General features: G+C 39.5%; 1 protein-coding gene across 1 annotated transcript in view; it reads right to left on the bottom strand.

Annotated features, from left to right (window-relative positions):
• fbn2 (fibrillin 2) overlaps positions 1-25994 on the bottom strand; it is a 154739-nt gene extending 128745 nt beyond the window's left edge. The window contains exons 1-5 of the mRNA XM_062972128.1: positions 25184-25994; positions 22405-22487; positions 18974-19072; positions 15742-15837; positions 9461-9556 (exon numbers count right to left, since the gene is read on the bottom strand). Of these exons, the coding sequence (XP_062828198.1) occupies positions 9461-9556; positions 15742-15837; positions 18974-19072; positions 22405-22487; positions 25184-25461 (652 nt within the window). The 5' untranslated portion in view covers positions 25462-25994. The remainder of the gene's footprint in view (positions 1-9460; positions 9557-15741; positions 15838-18973; positions 19073-22404; positions 22488-25183) is intronic.
• Between the last annotated feature and the right edge of the window lie 161 nt (positions 25995-26155).

Here is a 26155-nt window from a genome sequence, read left to right as displayed (position 1 = left end):
TTGAAAAAACCACGAAACAGCGAGTCCACAAAAAGCAAACAGTGAAGTAGTGAGGGAACACTGTATTAAAAAGCAATGATCTGGACCCTATACCACTGGAGACTAGGACTGAACTAATATTTGTGAGTCAGATGTTATACTGGAATGAGGTTTACATGTATGGCTTCTAACATTCATACATCCCATTTAAGTGATTTGTATTTCACTATTAAAGGAGTACAGGTAATCCTCAAGTTACGAACAAGATTTGTATGTCGGAACAGGTACATTTTTTCAGTGTAACTTCAGCCAAATATTTGTGTGTGTCTGTCATTTGTATTTTTGTGAATGTGTGCAAAATTTGGCACTAGAACAAGTGGAGACAATTTCAACTCATTCAATATTACAAAGATTGGCCTTTTGTCAAGGTAACCATCACATTACAAATGTACATTTAATATTAATTCTTGAATCAAACATTGCAAATAAACTAATTAAACTCTTTTGGTAAGATAGGTTTGTACTATAAAGATATTGGCCTAATTAAAAACAATGTAGGTTTTCACAGGAAGTTTTTAATGTACTAATGATCTTTCATGAATAGCTTTCAAAGCAACATTGATATACACAGTACTTTATAGAATAAGTATTTACTCTTTTGGCAATAACAATAGGACATTGTTGTTCAATCTGGAAAACACTGGTTGTTACAGTGATTTTACAGATTAGATATTCATTTCTCTTTCATCCCTCTTGTTCACTTGATGTGTTTTAACATGAAAATTAACTACAGGCATTGCATCACAGAAAATGTATGTATATTTCATTTTTGAGTAAAGAAAAGAAATTCAAATCACCTGTAAAGGATATGAAAAGCATTAAACTATTTTGAATGAAAGAAGATACGTCTGAGGAATGTGATGTTAGTGAATCTAAAACATCTATTAAAAACAAAAAAAATCATTAAAAATACTTTTATGCATGTAGTCTTGGATTGTTATTATTCATTCTAGAAGCACAGGAATGCTTCAATTTACAGATGGGGTTGAAATCCAACAGAAAGGGGTGCAATAATTTTTATCAAAAGCATCATCACATGATGTATTTTCAGCGTCCTAGGATGCTTTCATTCCAGTTGGGTCACTGAGCCCCACACCGTCCATCAGACGACGCAGGCTCACTTCCGGCCAGGCTCTGTGGCTCAACCAGGACACAAGCATCTCTACAATGCTGTGCCGGCAACATGAGAGCCTTCCTGTGTTTCATTGGGAACAAGGGGACTAGAGGGGGGTGGGGAGTCACGCACCAACTCTTCCCCACATGTGTTAAGGAAGTGATGCTGCCAACAAGGCAGCATGCTGGGATTGCCTCGCTGCCCTGCCGATTTGCCACAGAGGCTGGCAAATTGGGATGGAGGACCTCATTAATGTGATGAGGTCCCTACTGTCTTTCACCTCATAGTGCCGCACTTGTTTCAGAGGGTCTTCCAGTTCTCTGAAACATTTTCCCCCAATAACAGAAGTGATGTGGTAGGGGCAGGATGGAGAACAAATTAAGACTGCATCTACATCGGTAAAATAAAGGGGACTCATCTTTCAACTACATGGGGAATAAATGTGATGTTTGGCTGTTCTGCTGCAGAAGCACTGGATCCAGTTGTTAATCTGGCACAAGGAGAAATGGGATTTCCACTTGAGCTTCCAGAATGATCCCAGTGTTTTGGAGATGTGGCCTCTGGATCTGGCCTGGATCTAGCATCTACATGTCCCCAAAACCCACCACTGTGTCATCAACTACAAGCAGCTCCCTCACAGAGGCTTGCTGCATTACTTCTGGTGAGATCACACCAGGGTGCCCACATGACCAGGAGCTGTGAGGGAGCTGCTTGTTGCTGGCAACGTGGTGGTGGCTCAAATGAGCCCTTGGCCTGACACCCAAAAGGGCTCCAGTTATGTTCCTGGGTTACATTGAGGCAGTTCTGGTGCAGTTTACCCTGGAATATATGGGTACATGTGATCCTCAGCGAATGCTTCTTTACTTTTTCCTGGAATCAATGAATTAAGTTTTGAGGATGGCATTTTCATGGCAGAAGGAAACTAATATTCTTGGTCATAATACCATTGTTACAATAATTTACATTTTGTAAATCAAGCTTTCTAGGTAGTGAAAGCTTAATTTATGCAGTCCAAAGACTCACACAGTGAAATCCTTTATGTGCTTCCTCTAACATATACATTATGTCCAAGGGGTTTGCTTCTTGGTGTGTATGTGCACAGCATTGAAGCCTTATTGTGTATAGCCTTATAATCTCTCATCTCTTGGAAGTCTAGAGAAAACTAAGAAATTGGTTGGGACATTTCTAGTTTACCAAAGCAATTTGCCTACTGCTAGCTAACTGTGTTTGCATAGATGCCTTAAAATTATCTATTCTCCTATGGTTTTGCCAGCCTCTTCCCCTAAATAAAGCCTACAGCAGCTGGTATTCATTGATTTTCTCCCATCCAAGCACTAACCACCAAGATCAGATGGGAGAAGGTGCCTTTAAAGCATGTGGGCCTTACCAGGCAACTGTTTCCACTGACATTTTTGTCAAGCAAGAAAGACAGATAACTTGAAACAAATAAGGATTCAACAACTTTCAATGATTGGGACCTGTAAAATCCCCTGGAAATTTTGGAGGGATATCACTGATGCTTCTTCAGATACTAATTCTCAAAAAGAAAACTGTAGACTATATAAGCAATGGAAGTCTGGCTGCACTTCAATCTGCTAAGAAAGGAGACAAATCCCTTTCTCTGGGGAAGGAAACATCACTAGATTTCGGCCATTTCTTTATTTTGAGAAAAGATGGAGGCAGATGTGTGGCTTTGAATAGCTGGTCTTCCTATCAGATTTGGTATTCAGGAATAGGGATGCTTTTGAGAACTAAGCATGAGCATACCACACCTCAACATGTGAGTCTTCTCTTCAGCTGTTCTCTCTTTAATGGGGCAGGAAGCGCACATAGGGGAGGAGATTTTGACTGTGCTGTGCAGTATTTTCAGTTTTCAGCAGCATAAGTGGGGGGAAGGGTTTTAGATATTATATGAAAATCATATTACACAAAGGGTCTTGGAATGGATCTCTAGTATAATACATTGGTCTACTGTTTGCCATGTAAACTTAAGCATGCTGGTAGATATTTTGCCCATCAAGTGGGCACACAACCAGCAAGGAATATAAACTAAGCACTCTTCAAATAGGGTCAATGTGGGAAGAAGGAGGTTTAGTTGGCTCTTTTCACAAGCATGGAATGGGTAAGATACACAAACGTATAACATGTACAATTCTAAGCAAATTAGAATCCAAGTAATTAACTAAATGTGTGCCCTCATGCCTTGTGTCTAATTAAACTAAAAGTGTGTCTGTGTGTCATTTATCCAGATTATTTTTAAATTATTAATTCTAAATCATGATTTTAATATAATTTATTTTTCTATGTATTGAGTGTACGTTCATTTTAAGTGTCTTGTGTATTTTAACTGGTTGTGTATGTTTGTTGCATTTTAATGTTTTGTAGTTTTGTAGTTCCTCACCTTCATCTATGGGGAGAGGTGGGTAAGAAATTATTATTATTATTATTATTATTATTATTATTATTATTATTATTATTATTATTGACACAACCTTAACATAGGCTATTTATACAGAAGAATTAAAATGCAGTTGTTAAGATGACCACTACATGATTTTCATAGAACTGGTAAATAAAAGCAGTACACTGGTGTAGAATATTGAGTTCTTTTAGGTTAAGTCATGACATTTACTCTTTCAATCAGTTCCAGTACAGAAGAGAATTATTTCCCATTAAACAGACATGCCCAACCTATGCATGTTATATATTTTTGACTGGAAAATTTCTCTCTATTTATTACATTTAATTATTTGCAGATGTTTTTAGGGTTTCGTGGGAAGCCTTTCTCAACTTTCCATTTACTACTTCCATTGTACTAAGTGATCGTTTCTAGTACAAACAGAAAAGCAGGATTGCCGCAGGTGGCACAGCAGCAATGGCATAAAAGCAGCAGTAGCAGCCAAACCACTTCACAAATGGAAAAAAGATAATGGCCCCAAAAGAAATGAGAATGAAAAAAGGGAATTAATGCCAAAGAAAATGAAGAACAAAGAGGATTGTTCTTGGTATTAGTGTATGGAGAAGACAAGATGTGGAAGACTCCAAGCCAACAAAAAGGCCCTAGTTCCACACTAGGATCTAAATCAGTAGGTGTAGGGAGAAGCCTGTGGGCTACATGTGGCACTCATCATTTTGTGTCTTCAAAAGGCTTGCACCCACTAAAATTGCTTCTCTCCCCACAGGTCCAGTAAGGAGCTTATGTGGCCCTCAATCCTCAGGGACTTGGTCTCTCCTTGCTTAAATTGAATTTTAGCCACACATAGCGAAGTCCTTTTGAAACAGTAAGAGCTCAGTGAGTCAATACTTATGTAAGGTCTACTGATTCAATGAATTTATTCATGCTAGAACTAATAATTGTATTTAGGCATAATTTATTGTTGTGTAATTTTCATTCCCAATTCCTGGAACTTTAGAGGAGGTTCAAATAACATCCTCTTTTCCTATTACTGCTCTTATGTTTTCTTACCACTTTTTCCATTTATTCAGTGCTCCAAGATGATCTTCCTTTGTGAAATATATGTGAAACAAAACAGAATCTGACATTGAACCAAGCAGTATTCTCAGGCACATCTACCCTGACAATTTAATGTGGACTGAAGGCAGCTTGAAAACACAGCATTTAAATGACACACAGCACAAACACTAGGAACAATGCAAATTAAAGACTTTAAAGTGGGATAAGCAAAATCAAGGATGTTAGGTTAGAGTTACTGAAGAATCAGCTTTTCTTGTCTTGGTATCCATCATGGTACTGAAAGATTTTCAATGTCAAATATTGTACAGAAATATACCTAGGCTGGAAGTGTGCAAAATGTGGCCTTGGGCTGACATGAAACCCCAACACCTCTTTTGTAGGTTTTGGCCTCTTCAAACTCCCAAGATCACCATGTTTCTGGCCATTGAAAAGATAAATTGCCTTTCCTGGAAGAACTAATAATTAAATAGGAAGCATGGCTTTTCTGCAGTGTTCATAAGCATTTTTCAGAACCAGATGTGGACACTTCTGTTTTGGTTTGGTTCCTTCATTTTTTTTTTTTTTTGGAAGCTGTGCACCCTCTGGATATTCTGCTCCCCAAACATGCAGCAGTTATACACCCCTAATCTACATGCAATAATTACTTATCAAGCAGCATTTGGAGTTGGGCAGTCTCCATGTATCTCCACAGTTTTGCACTGTTTGGTAACAACAGGATAGACTACTGCCCTAAGTAGTGTGCATACACATCCAATAAAACACAAATAGGAAAACAAAAATGGGTCATTTTGAAACTATTTGAATTGATCACCCCTCTTCTCGATATACATGTTAATGGGCTGTCATGGCCATCTACATGTGCCAAATAAGGCAGGGCAGGGGTGAATGTACTTCATAGTATACACATGACACATGAAGTTGATTTGCCCTTGTTAAGAGGAAATGAAATCTGCCATGGACTATATTCAATGGAAATGTTTAGCTTCAATAAGAAAACTCAGAAGTACCATGGCTAGTGAGTGGTATCTCTTGAGATTTGTGTCTCATTTTTGAAGTTACAAGGAAGATTTTTTGTTAATGCCACTTCACAAGGTTTTAGAAAATATATTAAACAAAACCCTGTCTATGGGGGAAAAATCAGCCAGAAAGTTCAGCTTTAAGTTCTTGTATCACTTTAAACAAAGTCAGGGGATGCCCACATTTTGGCAATATGTAAACAGTTGGGCTGGTTCTCATTCAGAACTGCCATGGCCAATCCAATTTCCCCATTTTCTGTGTTCTTGACTTAGTGACAGCCATTTGCTGGTGGTCATCACTTGTTGCGCATTCTGACTCTTGCCCGAGCACCAGAGCAATTGAAGAAGGGAGAAGGGAAAGGAGGGTGTCTGTCCAGAGGTGCCGAACCAGAGGCCACGTGGACACTTTTTTGTGGTGGGGCTGGCTCAGTGCCACACAGTGCAAACACCCATTAGATGCCGATCTGGCTTGGCAGCTAGCTTTATAGACTCCTACAGCACTGATCTGGAGTACTGCACTCCAGATCAGCTCTGGCAAATGTGGCCAGTGTAGATGGGCCCTCAGTTAAATGTTCTCACAACTAACAAGCTCTCTTTCAAAACACTACACTCTTCTCTATCAGCATCTGTTGTCTGAAATAAAAAGCACATTGTCTGAAATGGACCAAAAGGAAGTTAGCGGTTCCCTAAACCTCAGACTTCTAGAATAATGTTTTACCATTTTTTCTCCTGGACAAATAATACATTTCTGAATCTCCCTTGAGCTTTCAGTAAAAAGAAAAATTGCTAGAAAAGAGAAGAAGGAGATATCCATTTTGGGAGTGATATCTCCAATTTTCAACTGGGATGTGGTTACAAGGTCTGTCTAAACATGGAACTTTTGAGAGGAATATTCAAATAACATGTCAGAAACTGTGTTTCCAATGTTCTTTTGTAAATCAGCTCTCCAATACACTGTAACACTGAAAGTTGTGGAGTCAGTTATGCTTGTTTAACTTTACTCTAGTTCAGAACCATTTTTCCTATGTTTCCTAACTTGAGTCTTGAGCATTTATTTCATAATTTCTTTAACATGCAATCCTTCGTTACACCAATTGTTTACTTTTGCTGTTTTTTGTTTGTGTCTGTTCTGAATTTTAGCCAGAGACTATTCTGGATAAAGAAATATGGGAAGGTGTAAGCAAAAGTAAACCTTTCCAAGCTCAAACTTAGCCTAAAGTAAGTTTTTAGTTTCTGCCTTTTTATTGCTAAACTTATGGTTTTATGAAAAGCAATAAACAAATCTATTGCTTGAATAAATGCTAAAGGCTAATTTTGGATCTCAGCCAGTGTTCATTCAACAAAGTATTTTTTAAATCTTTCTGATGAAAACAGATTTTTTCATAAATTGCATGAAACGCAAATCATATAAAATGAAACTATTCTGCACTTCAGAAAAAAAACATTATTCGAGATTTTCTTTAAAATAAATAAATAAAGTTTACAACATCACAATAAAGAAGCAGAGCTGACCACAAAAAATGTACAAAAGGTTAAATAGGAAAGTGGTGCTTATAGGACAATCCAAAATAAGTTCTACTTTCTTGTAACCCAGCAGCATGTCCTCAAGTTAAATATACTGTAATCATGCTAGTGATTAGTTACTGCTCAGTCTCCTGTCTCCAGCCCGGAAATTAGTCTGCAAGAAACCCAGATAGCTGAACAAGCCAGTCACGCTTTATCACGGCACTAAGTTCGGGAGGCCAATCTGAAGGAAAGCTACATGTGTTCTATATTATGAAGAAAATGACTAATTTAAATTACCTTAATTTTACAGAACTATGAAAGCTCTGTATTTAAAATATAATAACATAAATGTTAGCATGACAAATTATTTGAGGCTAGACCTTTAAAGTCACTTACCAGGAAATAAGATCCATCAAACACATTAGCTTATTTGTGGGAGAACATGGACAAGATTGTGCTGTATAATTAATTACACAATTTGCATAAAAAAATGTTTGAGAAACTTTGACTACAAAATGAATGCTTTCTAATTAGGAAATACTGCTGAAATGTCAAAAGAGGGAAACTGAAACTATGGCTTTGGTGTTTATCAGTATGTGATTCCTGCAAGAATACAATTCAAAACAAATTGAGGGTTAGACCATTATACCTCTTCACTGCTTTCTGTGTACCTTGTTACAGTTTATTTATTCACTTTATTTACTTAATTTTATCCCACGCTTATCCCAACATATGGACTCAAGGTGGCTTACAATTCCAAGGGCCAGAGCAGTCCACCATCCAAAAAGGGGGCATTTATTATCTCAAAATGGAGAGAGTACACCACAGCTAACACCAGAAATTGCTCCTTACTGGGGACATGCTGTTAAGTTAATATGAATAGGATTGGGATGCACAATTAGCTTCATTCCAACAATCTTCAAGCAGGGTTGATGCTTATATATAATCTAAGCAGAAGAGTCAGTAAAAGAAGTATATTTGTTCCTCCCACAAAGAGAAAAATTGCCAAATCTTTCACAGAAATGACAGAATACATTGAATGCACCCCTATGAAAAGAGCTCAAGCAGAACAACCATAGTTTCTAATTACACTCAACAGATATAGAACCATGCAATCTAAAAATAAGTACAACTATGTCAATTTGCTTTCTTATCTAGTTACTGTGAGTAATAGTATCACTAATAGGAGTGGCGGAAGTCATATTACCTTATTGATAGATTTTGGGGCACATCTTTTTGAAAGATTTAAAAACAGTGGTTCTAATCCAATATACATTGGATATTGGATGGATACATTCCAAACACACTGCTATCAAGAAAAATGAATATTTCTACCCACTTTAGATAAAAAAAGTTTGGGGGAATCCATCAACCGCAGAGATACTAGATCAGGTATGGGCAAACTTCAGCCCTCCGGGTATTTGGACTGGTAGGAATTGTGGGAGTGGAAGTCCAAAACACTCGGAGGGCTGAAGTTAGCCCATACCTGTACTACATGAAAAAGGGTCCTTGTCATTAAGGGATAAATCCAGAGTTCTAGACTCCACTGAACCAATGTGACAACTTACAGCGTTAGAATATAAACAAAGAGGAATTCTCTGGTTAAATTGGACAAAGGGAGCAGTAGAATAAGGCAAAGCTGAGTTAGTGACAGGAGAAATTAGATATCTAATGTTTCAAAATAGCAGACTAATCAGAATAAGAGAGAGTCTAGAGCTAGGAAGAAAAGGAGAAGATATAAGCAGAAAGATGAATCAAATTTCTTCAGACTAACATAGGATGCTCTCATTTCCATTTGCCCTGAAAGATATTACTTTTTCCAGGAAGGCAAAACAGTGTTTTCAGGTAGAACAACATCTTTGTTCTTATCAAAGCAACAAAACATGGTTACTACTTTGTGTATATGTGTGCATGCATGCTCACGCACAACACTTAAATTACTGATTCCTTACTATACAGTATATGAATTACATATTCATTTCTCTTAAACTCCAAACACTAGACATCTGTATACAAGCAAGTAAATACAATTAAAAAACTCCAATAGAAATGTAAAATTGGCAATAGTCTGAAGACCCAAACACACCATACTACAGGACTAATTCAAACACTACAAAACAAAGGAATGTACAATGCAGAATATGAGAAGCAACTCACTTGCAACATTTGATTTAAATATATCACACTATTCATCACCTGTATTCCAAATGTATATTTCTCAACAAGTATTTCCTATTTACATTACATTTCTATTCATAGCATTTCAGCACTAGAGTGTTATTAAAGTATCCTTAAATTTTTAATTCTTACCTCTTTCACACTGTGGGCCTGTGAAACCGTATACACATGCGCAACGGTTGGGTCCAATGCAGCGGCCACCATTCTGACATCCATTTTCACAAACAGCTGTAATTTAAATTAAAATAAAATCCAATTATAAGGTATTTACAGAGGCTAAAACAATTCTTAGAAGTTTTGCTGAACAAATTAATAAAATAGACCCTTTTAAATCAACATTATAAACAAGTGAAACCTACAACAAAGGTGAGATGTCATATGCTTCTTATAAAGCAACAGAATATTTTAGGTGTATAGCAAAGTATTCAGAAAGGGAAACACAGACATGTAATACAGTAGAGTTTCCCTTATCCAACGTAAACGGGCCAGCAGAATGTTGGATAAGCGAATATGTTGGATAATAAGGAGAGATTAAGGAAAAGCCTATTAAACATTACATTAGGTTATGATTTTACAAATTAAGCACCAAAACATCATGTTATACAACAAATTTGACAGAAAAAGTAGTTCAATACGCAGTAATGCTATGTTGTAATTACTGTATTTACGAATTTAGCACCAAAATATCATGATATATTGAAAACATTGACTACAAAAATGCGTTGGATAATCCAGAACGTTGGATAAGCAAGTGTTGGATAAGTGAGACTCTACTGTACAATGTGATTCTAAATAATCCACTATATTAGTCTAGTATAGCAAAGAAAACCAAAACCTGAATTGTGTTGTTGATCTCAGCTACAAATACCAAAACCATGGAACTTAAGTATTAGTTTACGAAGTTACCATTAATTCAATGGATCTACTTAAGCTGGGACTATCAACAGATATCAGGCCCTAAAGTCGTATGCCAGTTTGAAAACTGACTACTTTATTGGAACATGAGCTTTCATGGTAAAGACCCTACTTTATCATAAAATGATAAACATGAACAGTACATTAACTGTATAGTGATATTATGCATACAAAAAGGTGGGGAGACAATCTGTTCTTCAAAGTCATAGTAATCTGTCAAGGTGAGATAAATAAGCATAGAGATAAAAATACAGTCAGTGACCCAGTCAATTGAACTCAATCAATCTGCTGCAATTAGCCATTTTCAATCCCAAGTGGCTTCTCAACTTCTAAAACACATTTGTAATGAATTTGTAAGATATGTCAATAAACTTGACCTGTGACCTCAGGGTCACAGAGATGGGATGGTGAGCTACCTACAGATGTGGCTGAACTGTGTAAATGACTTACAATGATTTACCAAAGCACAAGTACTTGGAAGTATTTTTTAGAAGTCACAATAACTGTTCAAAGCAAACTATTTAGCAGCTTAGAAGAATCTGGAGAAGGTGGACACTAATAAAAAAAACAAAAAAATTCCTAGCAAAGAGATTATCTGATGGAATACCATGAAGATATTTTAAAGTTTTTTTAAAACCCTTACAGGACATGATCACAGCAAGGTCGCATTAAGATATATCATTTATTTTACATGCATAAGCAAAGTATGGTATACAATTTATTTCAGTAGAAAAAATGCAAATGTAAAAGAATTGCTCTCAAATGACTATGTGGGAATTAATTTTTCAAATCTGTCTGAAGTCAGTATTCCTATTGCACAATGATCAAAGTGTAAACTTACTAGTCTGTTATGTGAAAACTGTGTCAGTTCTTTCAAACAGACATTTCCTTTTATAGCTCCTAAGATTTCTGACTGGGCCTCTAAGAAAACAAGCATTTACATACAGCAGAACCTACTCCTCTTTCGTCCATATCTAGACATCCCAAGGGGACACGGCATTTGTCTGCAGTGCCGCAATGTCTGGGAATAGAGGGGACAAAAAGGATATATGCAGATAGCAGGAGGTTACAAAGAGTATCCAAAATAAAGAAACTAGGGGAAAGTCTGTGTTGACAAGATTGAAATAACTGTCCATGCCTTTAGAACCAAGTATGAGGGGAGATGTAATTCATCTCCAGTGCTGATTAAAGCAATAACAATATCTTCAATCCTGCATAAATCAAGATTTACTTCTGACTACACTTTATAGAGTTTTTTTTAATATATAAACCCAGTGGATCAAATTATACTGTGTGAATGAAGATGCAATAATTTTGTTCTCATGCTTTAATAGTATATTGAGGTCAAAAGTCACTAAGGGAAAACATTACAAACCTGGGATCTGAGAGAGTTTGCAGACATTATTTTGGATTTAGCGCTGTCTGTAATTCCTAGAAAGCTGGCAAAGCAATGGAATGATGGAGATGTTAAATGATCCCTCATTCTCAAAAAGGAAAGAAGAGAATGCTCTTGGCCAGTCTAATATCAAATACATAAAGGAAAAGGCTTTCCCCTGACATTAAGTCTAGGCATGTCCAACTCTGGGGGTTGGCGCTCATCTCCATTTTTAAGTCAAAGAGCCAGTATCGTCTGTAGACACCTCCTGCCGGAGCAGTACCTATCTACTCACATTTACATGTTACATGTTCAAACTGCTAGGTTAGCAGAAGCTGGGACTAACAGCAGGAGCTCACCCTGCTCCCCGGATTCGAAACACTGACCTTTTGGTCAGCAAATTCAGCAGCTCAGTGGTTTAACCCGCTGCTCCACCGGGGGCTCTATCAAATAGAACAAGCAAAATATTAGAACAAGCACATGATCTGTGGGAATCTAATATAATGAAGTAAGTATCTGAAGTCAACATGGGTTTGTAAGTAACAAGTGATTCTAGACAAATCTTGGGCCTGTCTACATGGGCAACAAACCTCAAATGAAGCCAGAAATCACTCCAAGACACCAAAACAAGGTTCAAGGACTTCTGATCCCTATACTGAGTAAACCTTTAATCATGTTAGCCGAAGTTGAATGCAGCCCCATACTTTGGGGTTGATGTGGATAGCTGAACCAATGCCGATTCAAATTTGTCTAGCTGTCCACATGGGCCAGTGCTACCATCCTGTCTTTCCTGGAACTTACCTGGGCAATTTGTCATGGTGATGGTGGCCAAGGAGCTCCGAAGAGCTCCTGACCATTGCCATGCTACTTTGCTAACATCAACGAACACCTCAGGTCACTCAAACACCTCCATTTATGATTCAATGGATAGGAGACTTAACAATATTTGCAACATTTGAAAGAATGATATACAGACAAAACCTATAAATAGATTTGTATTTGAATGTTTGGTCAGTTTTCATAGAAAGTATTTATTAACTTGTTTTCTTCTTTGTCTTTTCATTTTTCTGCTTTGCTATACTGGAATATTATAACACAGGCATAACAAAGCCTGTGACAAAGAAGCCCCTTTCTACAGTCTTTTACATCTGCCTAGCCCTCCACTTTCCTCCTTGCTTTCCATCTATCTATATTTTTAAGCAGCATTCACAGTGAGAGAATGGTGGATAAGATCTGAAGAAACTGAGATTTCTGATAATGGGTTGGAGCAACATGTCTGCAGTAAACAGAAGAGAAACTTGAGCTGAGAAAACCTGAAATCAACTCTACCAATCCTGCTACAACAGTATCTCACCTGCAGCAGACAAGGTAAACAGCAGTTGCCTCTGGAATGCCTTACTAAACATGTATAAACAGTAAAGCAGGGAGCAAAGGCAAAAGGAGATCATCCTACTTCACCAGTTATCCTAAACATTTATAAAAGCACAATCTATACATCTGCCCAACAAAACTGGAAGTTGTAAAAAAAGTAAAGTTTGGTTAAAGAAAAAAATAATCCTTAGATGCATTTTGAAAAAAATGTTCCTCTAGGTTCCCACAATTTACAGTCCAGTTTTGAAAGCACTCCATGTTCTTGGGCCAAAATAATGCAGATGTAGGGCGTACATAAATCATTTCAACTAAGGAAGAAGAATAAAAACAAAAGAACTTTGAAGTGTGCTAGAATTATCACAGGAGGAAATTCATAAAATGCACTTGTTATCTCAAGGCATACTATTCTTTATCAGGACTCATTAAATGGAATTACCTTTCACTCATCTATGCACACGATATATGGTAAGTGAATTATGATATCAAATGGAACAACACTGGGTGCTTTTTAAAAATTTCATGTGCAACATATTTAGGAAATGATTACATTTTGATAAACGATAAGAATAACATTTGTCTAATGTTTAAATCAATGCTAATTTATGACAGTGGGAAATTTAACAAAATGTTACAGTGTCCTTTTCACTTTCAAAGTCAGTCGGCTGTATCCATCTTCAAAACACTCAATTTCATTCCCCTGTCTTGCCATTGGCAGTCCTTAGTAGACAAAGGGATTAGGAGCTCCCATGCTGGTCTTTGGAATTTTTTGAATTCTATCCAAAGAGATCAAAGCCTACTTGGAAAAACAATGCCTTTGATTACTTCTTCATTAGTGATCAATCATTATCTGTCTGAAGAGTTATAAATTCAGGGAATAAATGAACACTTCAGTTATGCCTGCTGTTCATAAGTCATCCTCTAACATTTGAGGCAGACTCATTTGTGAAACCCAAAGTCTTTATAATGCTATCTACTCTTATTCACATAAGACTTTACCAGAAATGGAAGGGAACATTCTATTGAGTAGCAGTTCACAAAAGTGGACAACAGGAAAGTAAATCTTTGCTCATTTGATTCTCCCATGTCAGAACAGTTTGAAAAACTTTCTACCCAGCTGGAGAGATTGTGAGAACTTTTGCATTTTCTACAAAACATTTTGATAATTTTTGACAAACAGTAATTTACACAAAAATGTGTTTTACAATGCTTAGTGTAAATACTGGAGCCCCCGATGGCATAGTGGATTAAAGCCTTGTGACTTGAAGGTTGGGTTGCTGATCTGAAAGCTGCCAGGTTCGAATCCCACCCGGGGAGAGCACGGATGGCCTCCCTCTATCAGCTCCAGCTCCATGCGGGGACATGAGAGAAGCCTCCCACAAACATGATAAAAACATCAAAACATCCGGGCGTCCCCTGGGCAACGTCCTTGCAGACGGCCAATTCTCTCATACCAGAAGCAACTTGCAGTTTCTCAAGTCACTCCTGACATGAAAAAAGTGTAAAATACTTGATTGTATGCAATGTGTAATGTGTATTGCATTAACACGTTGAAAACAAAAAGGGGGAAATTTAAAACTGATCATTTTTCTCTCAGTCAAGGAAAATTTTGTCCACTTTTTTAATGGGATTGTCTCACACGAAGGACAAGAATATTTGTCATTTTTCTTTTACATCTCTAATGTAAATATTTGATTAAATATATGGGTTATTGTACATATGTGAAAAATGTCTTTCCCTGTGTTTGTAAACATAATTTCTATTATTGTGTGCATCTTTTTTGGACCTTCCTGTAGTTACAGATCTTTGAGTAAGCTTTGTATATCAAAATGGAAAATTAAACACTATTTTTGAAAAGCTTAAATTCTGGAACACAAATGATTTCAATCTGTCCATTTGTTAATCTGATAAATGTGATTTGACATTTGTTCATCTGGTAAATCTGCATAGAAATGTATACAGAGAAATTCCTCACTCATCCCAAAAAGTAGAATGTAATTTCTGTAGTTACCCCCATCTGGAAGGTACAATGGGCAAGATCTTACATCACTGAACATGGCACAAAGGTCCTGCAGACAAAGCTACACCACAACTCCCATTTTAGTACACCCAGGGCTCCTCACTTAACTTCTGCAGCCCCACCACTATTATGGCTATTTAGTGACTGAGGGTCAGGGTTGACTGGGAAAACATCTGGATACGTCCTCACAGACAGATGCAGACCAATGACATCCTCTGTCAAGATCCATCAGGGTCCTTCAGAGGTCTCATGCTCAGAAACTTCTCTGATTCCCACTTCACTCGCTGTTGCAGATGAGGTCTCACAGCAAAACAGTGAGCCATGAGTGGGTGGCTTTGGTCATTACAGCAGAAGGAAGAAAATACCAACCTATGCAACAACTCCCAGTTCACACTTTTCCATGTCACTAACGAGATACTAACCAATGATTTGTCCAAGTACATTCTTAATAACAGATTATCATAACTAACATACACACACACACACACACACACACACCACTTTGAATTCAGAATTGCTATATCCAGATAATGATGATGATGATAATGATGATGATGATGATAATGATGATGATGATGATGATAATAATAATAATAATATAAACTTTATTTATATACCGCCCTATCTCCCCAAAGGGACTCAGATACAAAAACAGCAGAATGCTGAGATATATTTTGCCTTAATTACTTGCAGTAGCAAAGAAAACTCAAATAGTCTCTCAAAATATTAACTTACGTTGTCCACAGTAAGTACCAATATATCCCTTCTGGCATTGGCATTGGTCCTCGAGACAGGTACCACCATTCATGCATCTGATGTTGCATTGCTGTACTATGATGAAAAGTGAAAGAAAAGTATTGATTACCAGTTGGATTATTTGCATCCAAACATAGCTAAAAAGCACAAGGGTCAAGAAAGCACGCAAGATACAATTTATTTCAAGACAATACAGATACAGTATTTATGTTAGTTATAAAAATACAGGATAAGCAAGTATGCTCTGTACAAATACATCATGCATTTCAAAACCCCATTGACGGTTCTCTTAAAATTGATTTAAGATACATTGTTTTCAACTACAGACCTAGCTGGTAAATTCTAATGCACATTTAACTTCTAGAGTCAGCAAGCCATGGGGAAAATATTTTAAACCTTTCTCTTAATCTCCCTATCTTGCACACATTAAGATTTCTCTCCCCAACCTAATGCTACTTTTTCCATGACGTTTGTGTTCTGATTCCGTCTACTCTCTCGTTATGTTTTAACAGCAAGGTGCTTGTGCCAAAGTATGACATACATTGTGCTCCAAATACTGGATTAGGAAAACAAAGTGAACTGCACCTTTCTCCTCTAGGCTGCCATATCCAAGATATTTTTCTTTCCACTAACTCCTCTGCTCGTGTTGTCCTCTTCTTAAATCTCTATAAATTTCTCCCTAGCTTTCCAATTTTGCTTTGTGTGATGTCTCATGGGCCTTGTAGTCCCGTTCCTAGTACTATTGTGACAGATGAGGAGGAAAACATGGGATTTCCACCGGTTCAGCCAGAATCGGAGCCCCTGCACCTGGAGGATGTTTGCCCTCAAGAAGTCAGCCAAACAAGCCTTGGACAGAATTCTCCCCCGTTTTCTCGAAAGGACAATTATAATAGAGATAGAGGAGCTAGGGAGGCGAATCGCCGGAGCGCCAGAATCTCAGCCAAACAATTAGCTGATTAGGTCTGCTTCCCTTGGGAAATTCTAAGGAGTCATGCATCTGGACAGAGTTGGGTTTCACTTCTAGTTCTCCAGGGAAAGTGTTCTTCTGGCGGGAAACGAGACCCTATTTAGGTGTTTTGCCGCGAAGGAAACCTTGCGGAGTCAACTCGTCAGCTTGAGGAGTGAGATCGTGTGTGGACTACGCAACTCCAGTTCCTTGTTTCCAGGACCAAGTTCCAAGCCTGCCTTGTTTCACGTTTGCCGCGGACCTCGCCACGGACCTTGTTCTTGCTTCTTGTTTGCCTCGTATCAAGTCTTGTTTAGCCAAGAATCTAGTTTGTTTTCCAGCCTTGTTGTCAAGCTTCAATGAACTAAAAGACCTTGTCATCTCCCCACACTATTGCTTGGCAAAGTGTGTGTTTCGGTTATTGGATTATAACTTTGGACCTTAATATCGCATATTGGACATTATTTTCCTGGACTATATTTGACCTTTCCTGAAAGGTCTACTTCTGAACTATATTCTTCACTTGTTTTTATTGACTTTATATATTCCTATAATAAAGATATTAGATAGAATCCGGCCTCTGTGCTTGGTTATTGGTGTTCTGTAGCCTGGGTCCTGACACTTTGGACCTTCTTTATCTTTATCTCCTTCTTCCGTTATCATAAAGCTCTTTACCATTTTTACTGCAGTTCAGTTCTTCTTTCCCATCCTTATCATCCCACTTAATTCATTATTTCATTCTCCCACCATATTCTTTTTAGCTTGTTATTCTGCACATATTGATCTATCATGTGTTAACACCTTGTCTTTTAGTCCACAAGAGATCTTTCCTCAGAAAGTAAAGAAGATATAAGACCAATATAAAAATTAAATATATCATGCGGGGAGGTGGAGGAAAACTACAGAAAACTCAACAGAAAACTGCATTAGTAAAAGCACAGTAAAATGTAGGTGGATTTTCTGAGAATGTGTTTTCATCGCTCACTAGAAGATAGGCAGTGACACAGACAAGTGGACCTTCTACAGGGTAGCATTCCACATAAATGCTGTTACTTGTTTGACCATTCACCGCAAAAGAAAAGAGATGTTGATCTATACATTGGGGGAGTTATCTGTGATAAAAGGCAACCCTTCAAATAATCCTAGCTCCAGACTATTTATAGCTCTTTAAAACCAACAACTTGAATGGGGCCTGGAATATACTAGGTGAAACAGAGGGTGCTGATTGTTTATATAAATATATTTTAATGATCTAATGGTTTGAACAATGTGTTTTTATACTCCCATACTCATATTTCAATATTTTTATGCATTTGGTTTTAAATTGTACATTTTGATATAATTGCAGTTTATGAATAATTTTCATATGTAGACCCTGGTTGAAAATGTAGTAGTGGTCTGGTCTGGAATATATGGCATGCAGTTCCACTTAGAATCATGAAGTTGGAACAGACCATAAGGGCCATCCAGTCCAATCTCCTGCCATGTAGGAATACACAATCAAAGCACAAAGCAGCATACTCCATTATTAAACAGATCTAACCATCAGGAAGTTTTTCCTAATGTTCAGATGGAATCCCTTGCCTTTTATAATACTCCCCTTTTGAATTTATATCCTTCTCTTCTACATTTTGTCTCTTTTTATTCTACACATGAATGTACATATGAATGTAATAGTTTTCAGTCCAGGACGCATGTATGTAATACCCAAGAATGTGTGAGTTGCCCTTAGACAGAGTAGACCCACTGATGTCAATTGTTAGTCACAAATAATGTACATCCCATTTACTTCAGGAGGTCTGTTTAATTATTTTTACATATGGACCCAACCACATGCACATGGCCATATAAAAGAAGCATATAAATAATAAGAAAGCAGCAGCTTCATGTAGGTGGAGGAGACGAGCTGGGAACTACCTTTGGCCCCATATTCTGAACTAAAACTCCAAAAGGTGACCGTACAGATTAATCATACTTTTTAAAAGTGTAAGCCACATAGCATGTAATTGTGCTCTTCTGCTTGCTGTTAGCAATGCACAGCCATTTGGGAAAAATAGCCTTTGCTTTCAGGGAGGTCTCCCAATAGAGAGAAAGCATGTAAATTTCTGCATGGAAAGCAGCACATGGCATGTAAGAGTGAGTAATCTGTTTATAAACAACCCCTAGTATAAAATGCTACATAATACCTTTTCCCATTAAACATTTTCCCCCAAAATGGAAACTTAATAAAGAGTGCCAAGTAAAAAAAATCTATTCAAGGCTTACTAGATTTTGATCCACAGGTTGGCAATATCTGTCCACTGGAGCAAGTGCACATGTTAGGGCGAGAACAAAATCCATCACCACAGCTATTTCTACAAATTGCTGTAGAAGAAAACAATGCATTAAAGCACCTGTAATATCAAATGACTGAAGAAACGCTGAATAACAAATCAAATATTTATTTAAATTTGCCAAAATACACACAATTATAGGCAACTGCTATTCTAGCAAAACTATTTGCCCTGCCTTTGCACCAACCTTGGGACTCAAGATGTGCCTCCACTACATGTTAGCTGCTAATGATTGGAGACATAGTCCATCACCTTAATAAACTATGGGCACATATACACTGACTGCTTAGGTCAGAAAGGGTCTGGATCAGATCTGTGGCAGCCAAATGCTACATGGAGCTGATCCGGGTAAACATAGGGCAAGGCCACCTTAATGCAGCCTTGTCCTGTATTAACCAAAGTGTTAGGCACTGCTGGACAGGTGGAACTCCCTCCCACCTCTGCAGGAGTCAGGAGAGTACCTGTCTGGCCCATTCTGGGGCCAATCTAGTGTATGCCACTTGGACCAATGCCAGTATAGTGGATCAATGTAGATCCATCCAAGGTTAGGGAAGGTTAGAATTTTTTATGCTTAATGTATTGCTACTGAAAATGTGCCTTTTGAATCTCAATATACTGCCTATGTGCTATGCGACTGAATATTGCTAGAAAATAACAACCAAAAAACTCCAAATCAAATGTATATTGTAGTTAGATATTGCTTGATCAGTTTAGTCTAAATACAATATATGGCATGGGTGAAAATGCCCTGAAGATGAATCTGCCACATAAATTAAATGGTTGTGAACCAAATTTACAAGTTGAGATACCGATGAAATAAATACAAAGATCACAATTCTACCATTTGAAAAAGTAGAAAAAGTGCTGAATTAAATACAGGTTTGTGCTCTGACTGCTACAATTTGTTTTCTCTTTGTTACAAGATACGTTTTACATTTTCTTTGTTACAATTATATTGTGTTCATGAAGCCCCGAGGAATCACAAGCTATGATTCCTTGATACAATTAAAGTTAAGATCAGCCAAAAAGGCCATGCTAAATATATATTTGGGCCAGAACAAGGATGTAGGGTTTCTTCCTAATTGAGTTTGTAATTTCTTCCTGCACTTTGGATCATCTTAGTTCACATAGTTCACTCCACATTTTCTCAGATCAAGGCCATAGGATACCCACAAAAGTGAAAAACTGCAAATAATGCAATTGCTATTTTGTTTTTTTTTCTCGAGAGAACACCTACCTAGGAAAATCTAGCTTCTCCAGCATGACTTTATGGTCAGCTTCCTCCAGATCATACTGAAAGTCCTAAAGATTCCTAGAGAAATGTTCTCTCTAGGAAGCTCTAGGGCAGTGGTTCTCAACCTGTGGGTCCTCAGATGTTTTGGCCTTCAACTCCCAGAAATTCTAACAGCTGGTAAACTGGCTGGGATTTCTCGGAGTTGTAGGCCAAAACACCTGGGGACCCACAGGTTGAGAACCACTGCTCTAGGGTCTCCAGCATAATTCTATGATTAACCTCTGGCAGAATTGCAATGGAGGACATAGAGATTCCTAGGGAGAGCATTAATCAAATCCATGAATAGCAAAACCTGCAAAACAGCAGACAATATATCTGAGTAGAAATAACATCTTCAACAAGACATTGAATGTTGTAGGAAAAATTCTTCATCCTACATTTACTCCAAGGGTGGGGAAAGTGTGACCCTGTGGCCAAATGTAGCCCATCCCCCTCAAATTATGTGGCTTTTGTCATTTCCAGAATTCCCAGTCTGACTTTTGTCTGACTAATAAAGAGGATGAGCTGTTGCTCTTGGAAGCATCCTGGTGCAAACTTTCTCTATGTTCTTTACCCATAACCATAACAGGAAGTGGAACTGAACATCCAGCCAGTTTTGTTATAATTTTTGGAGGTCCATGAGCAGCCTTAACTCCAAGAGACTTGGGGCATAAAAATGACCACTAGACCACTTGCAGTTTCCCTCTTTTCTCTACACTGTTTGGAGACTGGAAGTGGATCGGATGCTTCTGCAGTAATGGTACTAGAATTTAGGCTTAGATCCAAATATCAGTATAAAATTCACTGATTGTGGCTTTTCACCAGCACTGAAAGCTGAGAACTTGATTTTATGAACTGCTGCTGTGTCACTGCAGCAACACACAGGGTTAGAGCATTAACCACTTTAACAGTGAAATCCTAAACCTTTCTTCTCAGAAATAATCTCTGTTATGTTCAGTTGGAATTCCTTCTGAATAAACTCATGTAAGATTGGAATGGAAAAAACTAACATCTGCAATCTCTTTTTATTTAATCCCAGATACAGTGAATTGCTGACTATTGTGAGTCAGTGTAGAAAGAGAGAAAAGATCTAGTCTACACATGTTCAAATGATCCTTAATGTTTTTCACATGTTCCATGGCTGAACTCTGACCTTAACCAAGGGTTGTAAAGCTCTTTCCCAGGGAGGCCATGGCACAGTTCAGTTAACTTTGATGGTTTTCCTACGTTATATCAGTAATAACACTTCTCATCACAACACCAAGCTTGGCCAAATCAACCATAAAACCATTCAAATACATTTTAGTAAATCTCATCCAAATCTGTTACAATAGTAAATCAAATCAGCAAAAACAATGAAAATTCCTAGAGGTAATTTGACTCCTAGTTAATTCAGTTACACTTTCGTTATGTGGTAAATTGCAATTTACTTTAAAGTATGACACCATACCCTCTAGACCAGTATACACAGTATCACATACCCACATCCAAAATTATGTCCTTTTATGCATTTCATAAGCTCACCTAGAGCAGTGTTTCTCAACCTGTGGGTTCCTAGATGTTTTGGCCTCCAGCTCCCAGAAATCCTAACTGACTGGAATTTCTGGGAGTTGTAGGCCAAAACACTTGGGGACCCACAGGTTGAGAAACACTACTCTAGGTGATTCTATAGCGTGTTTCCACTGGAAGTTATCATAAAGTAATGCTTTTTAGTTCCAGGGTAACTCTATGGCAACCTCTCCCAGAGGCCACTCATTCAAATAGGGTACACTACTATCCATGGCTTCCTGTTTTCATGGTAGTTCATCCCCATACCCCCAGTGGATATGGGGGTTGTACTGCAATTGGCTATTCCAGCTGTCAGGGAGGACAAGCAGCCTTGTCAGCATTCACCAGTTGATCTGTGAATTTCTGAAATTGCATCGTCATTACAATATGTTTATTATTATTCAGAAAATCTTTCTGTCATAGAAATGCAAAATAGAATCCTAACCCTGAATAATACATGCAATGAGTTATTAAAATCCAATTAAGTTGTTTGCAGATTGATTATTAGCCAGAGATTGTAAAATCTGAATCCAAACACTTACGAACAATACACTGATTTCCCCCAGGGAGCGTTTTCCATCCAGGACAACAGTAGGAGTGGAATCTGGAGCCACACACATTTGGCCTGTCATATGCAAACAAGTGTGTACACAAAAATACAGGTCAATGGAATCAGCCATTCAGAATTTAGCTTTGCAGAACAATCTTTGCATTGACCATGGAAACAACAAAAAGGTCGTATCTCATAGAGCTCTTGTAGCTCTTACAAAAACAAGCATTCTGCTTCTTCTCTTCCTCCAAGAGCTTTAACAAAAATCATCCTTTAGGAAGGCCATGCAATAAAGATTATGAATATTTCAATTTTAAACCACTCTGAAAACAGAACAATGGGCAAAATGCATACTCAGTGTAACCATTTCACAAATAGTGAAAATTCCTGTCAAAGACCTAAGATAATATTAGCATTTTAAGGGAAAGTAGCATAGTAGAAAGATTTAAAGAGAGGAGAGGATTTATCACGTCTTTTACAACATGGGATGTTGAGCCCACCCTCACCTTCTTAAAAAACACATTTTTCAAAAAGCACTATGTAAAAATACACCCATTTTCTGCAGATTTCAGTGTTACACCAAAGGTCCTCAAACTTAATCATTCAACCGAAGCAATATTTATCATTGTTAATGGTGTCATATTTACACATACTTACTTGTACATAAACAACACGTTTTATTTTCACACCTGGCTCAAGGAATGGAGGAATATTTCCCAACATGGACAAAAAGATGTAACAAACATTTAAATCAAGCCAAACAATAGCAATCAAAAATAAAACCAACCATTTCAGAAGAGGGTAAAGACAGAGTGGAGTGCAAAAGTAAGTGTAGACATTTATGAGTTTTTGGGTTGAGTCTGGAGGGAAATGCCCTAAGCGTAATGGCTCAAAATTGGCAGGAAGAACAAGCAGCCTAAACAAATAGCTGATGAGAGACAATTGTAGCTTAAAACAATAGGCTTCTGATAGAAACATGAACAAAATTGGATGTATAGTGCTAGGGGTATTTCAACAAGCCAAACAACTAAGGTTAGTGCTGCTCTTGCTAACCATCCAATCACTGAGGAACAAAGGGTTGTCTGAGGTGAAATAAAATTGGTAACAACTTGATTGGGCCTTGATGTCAAGAGACGACTGTGGGATGCATTTGTCAAAGCTGATAAACCACATTGATTCCAAGGGATGACTGCAGGTTTTTTAGAATCAGATTATAACAGCAATATTTTAGCCAACTTGAATGAACCACTGGATGACCTAGCAGACACTAACAGGCATGCAATGTTTAAGGAACCTGTGATTAACACAAAACTGCTTAGATAAAGAGGAATTTGGGAGATGTTGTGGGATTTTTAGGGCAGCATGAAAGAGCATTTATACAGTGGGCCCTTGATATCCACTGGGATTTGGTTCCAGGGCTCTTTCCCACCCCCATGGATACCCAAATCCATGGATGCTCAAGTCATAAATGTACAATGGCATAGTAAAATTGTATCCCTTTTATAAAATGGCAACATCAAGGCTTGCTGAGTGGAGGAGGCTGACTAGGTAGTGACCAAGATAGGTGACCAAGACTACCAAGAAAAAATAATATATTCACTGGAGGATATCAGTATTGCGGGGGGGGGGGGGGGGGAGGAGTAATCCTTTGGGTTTGATGACGCAAAATGAGAGGGGAAGCGTTAGAATTCCGCCTGTCATTCACCCAGAAGTGGCTGAGAGAACTGCGTGGACATATTTGTGTCTGAAACAAGGTGGGAGAGAAGAGACCTCACTGCACCTGCACCAATTGTGTGCACTGCCTTGCTTAGTTCTCCACAAACAACAGCTGGAGAGGCAAACCCTGAGCCTGGACCACCCACATTCAAATTGTGGGTGGAGGGATCTCTGGTGGAATGCTTTCCCATGGAGGATGGGGGGAAAGAGAGGGCTAAGTGGTTTGTCAAACAGGAAATGAGGTGACACTCCTTCTGTTGGCCCCTAGTTTTCTGTGCACCTTTGGCATACTGTAGAATATCTGCAGTTTGACCCCATTCAACTGCCAAGGTTCACTTCTATGGAATCCTGGGAGTGGCAGTTTTACAAGTCTTTACAAGGTACATCAGCAAACTACAGATCCCAGGATTCCATAGCAGTGAGCCATGGCAGTTGAAGTGGTGCCAAACCACATTACTTCTACAATCTAGATGGCACTCTAACTTTCCATGAAAGAACTTCCAGCCTTACTGTGTACTGCATACTACATTGGTGAGCATCTTGAGTTGCAGTCCAAAACACCTGGAGGGCCCAAGTTTGCCCATGCTTGGTCTAGAGGGAAATGCCTGGAGCAGAATTGGGCAAACTTGGGCCCTCCAGATGTTTTGGACTGCAACTCCCACAATTCCTAACAGCCTACCGACTGTTAGGAATTGTGGGATTTGCAGTCCAAAACACCTGGAGGGCCCAAGTTTGCCCATGCCTGGTCTAGAGGGAAATGCCTTAATGCTCTTCTAAATTGGCTGGGCGCACAAGCAGCCTACATGACACAGACATAGCGGATGAGAGGCAATTGCGGCTTAAAACAACAGGCTGGTGACAGAAACGAGAACAGAAGTGAGTGAAGTTTCCCACACTGGTGGGAGGGAGGCGTGGGCTGTCTTCCTCCTGGGCTGCTTTGTGAGAAGAGGGCCTACCTGAGAGAGAGAGAGAGTGAGAGTGTGTGTGGATAGATGGATGGATGGGGCGATGTGGTGTAATGCGGGGGAGTGGGGAGAAGGCGGCGGCTTCCCTACCCGCGGAGCACGTCCTGCTGGCCCCTCCGTCGGACGCGGTTGGTGGGGCCCGGCGCGGAGCCTGCTTCCACGCTGCCCAGGAGAGGGAAGCTGCTGCCGGTGTGGCTGGCGCTGCTGCTGCTGCTGCTGCCTCCGCCGCCTGCGTCGGCCCCTTCGGCGGGACGGAGCCGCTCTTCCCTGGCCCGCTTGGCCTGCCCGGCCGCCCCCTGCGCCCACAGCGCCACGCAGCCCAGCCAGAGCAGGCAGGACGGCAGGCTCAGCTCCCTCCGCCGCCCCATCGCTGCCTGCAAGCGGGAGACGCACGCCAAGCCCGAGGAGGAGAAGCCGCCGTCCCTTCTCGTCCCAAACCTGGCCTCAGCTGGTCGCAGGAGGAGCTGCTGCTGGTGGTGCTGCTGCTCTGCCTCCACAAGGCATCCTCCGAGTCCTCCTCCTCCTCCTCCCTTCCACTTTCCCCCCTTTCGACGACGGCGAAGAAAAAGGCTTTCCCAACGTCTTGCAGGGAGAAGGGCGGGCGTCGGGAGTGCGCCCCTCAAAGGACCGTCCGACGCTCCAGGCTCGGGGGCCAAAGCAAGAGGGAAGGAGGTGTGGCTGAGGAGGAGGAGGAGAAGGAGAAGGAGGCAAGCTCCAGCCCGGGTCGACCCGAAGCGGCAGCGAGAGAGAAAGGAGAGCAAAGCCGAGCGGAGAAAAAGCGGCAGGCGAAGGGAGGGGAGAGGCAGAGACAGAGAGCGGGGGAAAGGGAAAGGGGAGCGAAAGGGGCCGAGGGAGGAGGGCAGACTCCGGCCTGTCAGCAGGGACCCGCCAAGCACGTGGGAGAGGAGCCCCCGAGGGAGGGGGAGGGAGAGAGGGAGGGAGGGGGAGAGGCTGCGCCAAAGGGGCGGCGGGACTCGAGGAGGAGGAGGAGGAGGAGGAGGAGGAAGGGATGCCTGCCTGGCTCGCACAGACCTGGGGGGGAAGGAGGAGGGGTACTGGAAA

The sequence above is a fragment of the Anolis carolinensis genome, chromosome 2 (assembly GCF_035594765.1).
Source record: "Anolis carolinensis isolate JA03-04 chromosome 2, rAnoCar3.1.pri, whole genome shotgun sequence".
NCBI classification, from domain to species: Eukaryota; Metazoa; Chordata; class Lepidosauria; order Squamata; family Dactyloidae; genus Anolis; species Anolis carolinensis.
The sequence above is the reverse complement of the archived record's forward strand: the minus strand, read 5'-3'. Positions and strand labels throughout refer to the sequence as shown.